General features: G+C 33.0%; 1 protein-coding gene and 2 pseudogenes across 1 annotated transcript; 2 read left to right on the top strand and 1 right to left on the bottom strand.

The window, feature by feature from the left end:
* The first annotated feature begins 616 nt into the window (after positions 1–616).
* LOC138308103 (uncharacterized) lies at positions 617–1784 on the top strand (annotated as a pseudogene).
* A 484-nt stretch (positions 1785–2268) lies between these two features.
* Positions 2269–3393, top strand: LOC138308101 (uncharacterized; annotated as a pseudogene).
* Positions 3394–5015: 1622 nt separating this feature from the next.
* On the bottom strand, positions 5016–5891 carry LOC138308100 (alpha-(1,3)-fucosyltransferase FucT-like). Its single transcript, XM_069249047.1, has 2 exons — positions 5482–5891; positions 5016–5094 (listed from the first exon to the last, which is right to left on the bottom strand). Exons 1-2 carry the CDS (start codon positions 5889–5891, stop codon positions 5016–5018), a joined length of 489 nt encoding a protein of 162 aa, XP_069105148.1.
* Positions 5892–6180: the final 289 nt, after the last annotated feature.

Raw genomic sequence — 6180 nt, 5'->3', positions numbered from 1 at the left:
CTCTCCAAAACGAAAGCGGAAGTAGCATTACATGCGTTTCCGGACGACTGCGCCTGCGCAAAGTCCCGCTGACCAATCGCAGCCGTAAGACTATTAATAGCACTTAATACAGCTGACATATAGCTGTTTCTCCACATTTTCAGCCTTTTTTGAAACCGTTTTACGCTCAGCGAGCTTCGGGATTTTGTAAACGGATGAAAGTCTCCCGGTAGAGGCCCTTCCGTTTTTGAGTCTTGCCACCTGCAGTCTTATTTCGGAATATTTTGAGCCGGCGGCTCGGTATCGTCCACCACATTGACGTTAGCAAAGACATGGGCACCCGCGGAGCCCTGTGGTGAAATATCCTCATCGAGGATATGGATATTATTGTCAGAAATTGACAATGAGTCGTCGTGGTCGGAGTCCATGACTAAAAAGACCACAAGCAAAAAGGACGACAAACACACCTGAAACAAACAAACACAACGTAAACACCACGAAAAATAATAGCATGCTACCGCAGTATCAAATAAGAACGAATAACAACTGGCTCGCGAGGCATAAAAAACCACAAAACACTTACCAATAACCCGAACTGGGAACACGTGTTGTCTGTCGTGCAGCTCAAAGCGAAAAGATGGGGTCTTCAGGAGATCCGTATGCAGGTAGACTGGCTCATTTACATATAAATAGTTTCTCTTTAAAACGAGGCAAGGTTAGTGCGCAGGAGCGGAAATGCTATCTCAACCCCCGAAAGCCGGAGGCTATCGGAAAAGAATTAAGTTTATTCCTTCTTCTATACGCTGACGATCTGGTATTGTTTTCTGAATCGGTTGAAGGGTTGCAAGGACTTTTAAACAGTTTGAATACATATGCAAATAAATGGAAACTAACAGTTAATACAGAAAAAAAAACTAAATTTTTCGTTTTTCGTAATGGCGTTATCGTTAAAGCAAACGAAATTTGGAGTTTTAATAGGGAACAGCTTTCTGTAGTTGATCAATTTTGTAATTTAGGCGCCCTATTCCGATTCAACAATAAACTAAGTTTTATGTCTAAACATGTGGCTGAACAGGGACGAACAGCTCTATTTGCTCTTCGCTCCAAATGTAATAATATGAGTTTGAATATCAAAACTATGTTGCACCTTTTTGATTCATATGTTTGTAGTGTTCTTTTCTATGGCTGTGAAATATGGGGAATTAATAAATCGATTGAGATTGAAAAAATTCATTTGGAATTTTGCAAAAATTTACTTGGTGTAAAGAAATCCACATGGTGTAAAGAAATCCACATGTAACGCTATGGTATACATTGAACTTGGTCGTCAACCGCTGGCAAATGCACAACTGTATAGAATGTTAAAATATTGGTTTAAATTATTAAAATCAGATAATTGTATCTTATCTGAGGTATATAACTTTCTTTACATGGAAACGGAGAAGGAACATCCTAAGCAAAATTGGTTAGTATTTCTAAAGCGTAAATTATTTGAGCTAGGTTTTGGTTATGTTTGGACGAGACAGACTTCCAGCGATATCTATCTTTTGCCTCTAATTAAACAGAGAATTGAAGATCAGGCCAATCAAAATTTATTTAATTTGATACAAGTCTCAAGTAAATGTGATCTTTATAGGCATATGGTTGATAAAGTGACTTTGCGATTCTATTAGACTAAATCATTACCAAGTCAACGAAGAATTATGATTACGAAATTTCGTCTTTCTGTGCATAATTTAGCTATAGAATCCGAGAGATACAGGAAAGTAGAAAGGTGTTACAGATATTGTCAATATTGTAATTAATTAGATGTTGAAAAATTGAATATAATTGTCTTCTTGTCTGTCACTTATACACTGATATTAGGATTAAATATAAAAGAGAAATTAATGGCAACAATCCAACAGTTCATAAAGTTATCGAATTATTAACTTCAAAGAGTCCAGAAAGAAATGAATTTGTTGGAAAGAATTTATCGGTATCAGTAGAAGCCCATAAAACGTATGAATTGCGTTAATTACATTATTAATGAAATTTTTTGTCTTCTAAGTGCTGCTCTTCTATCCGATATTTTCCGTGTTCTTCAATTAGTCCGTTCGTCCGCATGTTCCTTTTTTGTCATTTGTTACCAGGTGGTAATTTTATAGTACATAAAACTCAATATTGAAAACTCTAGGTGCAATATCTAATTCAAAGTATTATCTATTGGTTATTCTGTTTACAGTGTATGTATTTAATTCATATAATTACTTTTTTGGAAAATACGCATCGCTTTAGCAATTTTGTCAAATGTATTCTTTAGAATTGCTCCTCTTCCGATTCAACAATAAACTAAGTTTTATATCTAAACATGTGGCTGAACAGGGACGAAAAGCTCTATTTGCTCTTCGCCCCAAATGTAATAATATGAGTTTGAATATCAAAACTATGTTGCACCTTTTTGATTCATATGTTTGTAGTGTTCTTTTCTATGGCTGTGAAATATGGAGAATTAATAAATCGGTTGAGGTTGAAAAAATTCATTTGGAATTTTGCAAAAATCTACTTGGTGTAAAGAAATCCACATCAAGGATTATATATAATATACGTCCTTGTCCACATGTAACGCTATGGTAAACATTGAACTTGGTCGTCAACCGTTGGCAAATGCACAACTGTATAGAATGTTAAAATAATGGTTTAAATGATTAAAATCAGATAATTGTATCTTATCTGAGGTATATAACGTTCTTTACATGGAAACGGAGAAGGAACATCCTAAGCAAAATTGGTTAGTATTTCTAAACCGTAAATTATTTGAGCTAGGTTTTGGTAATGTTGGACGAGACAGACTTCCAGCGATATCTATCTTTTGCCTCTAATTAAACAGAGAATTGAAGATCAGGCCAATCAAAATTTATTTAATTTGATACAAGTCTCAATTAATGTGATCTTTATAGGCATATGGTTGATAAAGTGACTTTGCCATTCTATTTGACTAAATCATTACCAAATCAACGAAGAATTATGATTACGAAATTTCGTCTTTCTGTGCATAATTTAGCTGTAGAATCCGGGAGATACAGGAAAGTAGAAAGGTGTTACAGATATTGTCAATATTGTAATTAATTAGATGTTGAAAATGAATATAATTTTCTTCTTGTCTGTCACTTTTACTCTGATATTAGGATGAAATATAAAAGAAATATTATTGGCACAAGCCATCTGTTCATAAAGTTATCGAATTATTAAATTCAAAGAGTCAGAAAGAAATGAATTTGTTGGAAAGATTTATAGTAGAAGCCCATAAACGTAGAATTGTGTAATTACATTATTAATGAAATGTTTTTGTCTTCTAAGTGCTGCTCTCTATCCGATATTTTCGTGTTTTTCAATTAGTCCGTTCGTCCGCATGTTCCTTTTTTGTCATTTGTACAGGTGTAATATTAGTACATATAACTCAATATTGTAACTCTAGGTGCAATATCTAATTCAAAGTATTATATATTGGTTATTCTGTTTACATTGTATGTATTTAATTCATATCATTACTTTTTTGGAAAATACGCACCGCTTTAGCATTTTGTCAAATGTATTCCTTAGAATTGTTATTGTGTAAATGTATATGGTTGTTTGTAGCCGATAGGCTAAATGGCCTAAGGTAATAAAAGAATTGATCCTTCATTTCCTTCGGTCAGATGCGCTCGTTTTTGTTCTTTTTTTTTTATCGAGAACGAACAACACACACCGTTCGATATTATGGCAACCAAATCTGTCAAAACAGTCATATTACTCATTGAGTCTGCTTATCAAAAGCATTGAAAACCAAATCTGTATGTTGTAGGTAATCATCCCAAAGTGACAATGGAGAATGATAATATTGAACAATAGAAAACAGAGGAAGCGATGTGATACTTATTCAGTTTGGATTCACGATGATACAATGATGGCAGCCAATTCGTTCGCTATAATTATACTTAGTAGTTTACGCTATAATTATAATTAGTAGTTTACGCTATAATTATACTTAGTAGTTTGCGCTATAATTATACTTAGTAGTTTACGCTATAATTATACTTAGTAGTTTACGCTATAATTATACTTAGTAGTTTACGCTATAATTATACTTAGTAGTTTGCGCTATAATTATACTTAGTAGTTTACGCTATAATTATAATTAGTAGTTTACGCTATAATTATACTTAGTAGTTTACGCTATAATTATACTTAGTAGTTTACGCTATAATTATACTTAGTAGTTTACGCTATAATTATACTTAGTAGTTTACGCTATAATTATACTTAGTAGTTTACGCTATAATTATACTTACTTAGTAGTTTACGCTATAATTATACTTAGTAGTTTACGCTATAATTATACTTAGTAGTTTACGCTATAATTATACTTAGTAGTTTACGCTATAATTATACTTAGTAGTTTACGCTATAATTATACTTAGTAGTTTACGCTTTAATTATACGTAGTAGTTTATACTTTTATAGGTACTCCATGAATGCCATTTGAAATGATTTAAACGCAACAAAGATGGCGATATAACAAACTCAAACCATATTCTATTCACATACGATATCGCTATTTCATTCTACAAACCAATTTATGAACTAAATGCAATTAACATACAACATATAAGCCAATTAATCCACGACTTTTATTGTTAAATATTTCAGTGGTAACCATATGACCCGTAACTTGGCCGACTTATCAACATTGTAACATGCTGTGATACAATGAAATCGATGTTTATCATATAGGTATAAAGGATAACGAGTCCATCAACAACTAATGTGTGACTGCGATTTGTCAACAAAACTCCGCACATTTCATTCCACATTATTTCACCTGGCGTCCGACCCAATGTTGCTGAACAGGTAGATACCTTGGCCGTGTTTACTAATGCTTTTTACAGCTTGGCGTACTGAGTTGGGATAGTTGTATAGCATGAAAAGGGGCCTGTTTGTACCGGGTCGATATACATTAGCGGAGTCGTGTTTTATATGGGCCTATATGGACAGTGCCGTAGGATTCGTTTGTACTTCTACTTCAATGGTACGGTGCCATTGTGTGCCTCAGTGAGTAGTGTCGAGTAAACATTAATCTGTATCCAATCAGGCGAGCTGAAACAACAGGAGTATCAAGAAGTCGAAGAAATTGGATTAAATTTAAAGGCAATATCAAAATATGTCAGGGTGATTTGATGAATGTGAAACAGTCGTGCAAAAGCGTACGAAATATATCAATTTTTTCTCGTCCATCTACAAATCCTTACGGTATTTTTGTTGTTATATTTTAATAAAAAACATAGTAAGATGACTAAAACACATTAAATAAACAAAGAAATTGTCAAATGATGGATCTAACAGATTTTTCTTATATTCAGAAACAATATCGAAAAAAAAGTTAAAAGTATTTCAGTCTAAGATATATATGTTCCTGTTTCCTACTCCATTGAATTAAAACGAACAGGATATGTAAAACCTTTGATGCCATCCATATTATCATACTGTTCATCCATATTATCATACTGTTCATACATATTATCATACTGTTCATCCATATTGTCATACTGTTCATCCATATTATCATACTGTTCATCCATATTATCATACTGTTCATACATATTATCATACTGTTCATCCATATTATCATACTGTTCATCCATATTGTCATACTGTTCATCCATATTATCATACTGTTCATCCATATTATCATACTGTTCATACATATTATCATACTGTTCATCCATATTATCATACTGTTCATACATATTATCATACTGTTCATCCATATTATCATACTGTTCATCCATATTATCATACTGTTCATACATATTATCATACTGTTCATCCATATTATCATACTGTTCATACATATTATCATACTGTTCATCCATATTGTCATACTGTTCATCCATATTATCATACTGTTCATACATATTATCATACTGTTCTGTTGATTGACGTCCTGTTAAGCTAATATCATATAAAGTCGAATAAGCCATGTCTATTTTGTTGTATGTTTACAATTGTTGTTTGATCCTCCAGCCATCACAGAGGAAATTCTTTGTGCAAGGTTTCGACGAATTATGGCAAATTACATTCACCTTTAAAGTCAATCCGACGATTATGTTTGGAAGGTTGAAGGATATTGTACCTACCTTAAAATCAAACTACGTCGTTATCTTACGGAGAGTCAGTGATTCT

The sequence above is a fragment of the Argopecten irradians genome, chromosome 14 (assembly GCF_041381155.1).
Source record: "Argopecten irradians isolate NY chromosome 14, Ai_NY, whole genome shotgun sequence".
Taxonomy (NCBI): domain Eukaryota; kingdom Metazoa; phylum Mollusca; class Bivalvia; order Pectinida; family Pectinidae; genus Argopecten; species Argopecten irradians.
This window is presented reverse-complemented; position numbering and strand designations above follow the sequence as displayed.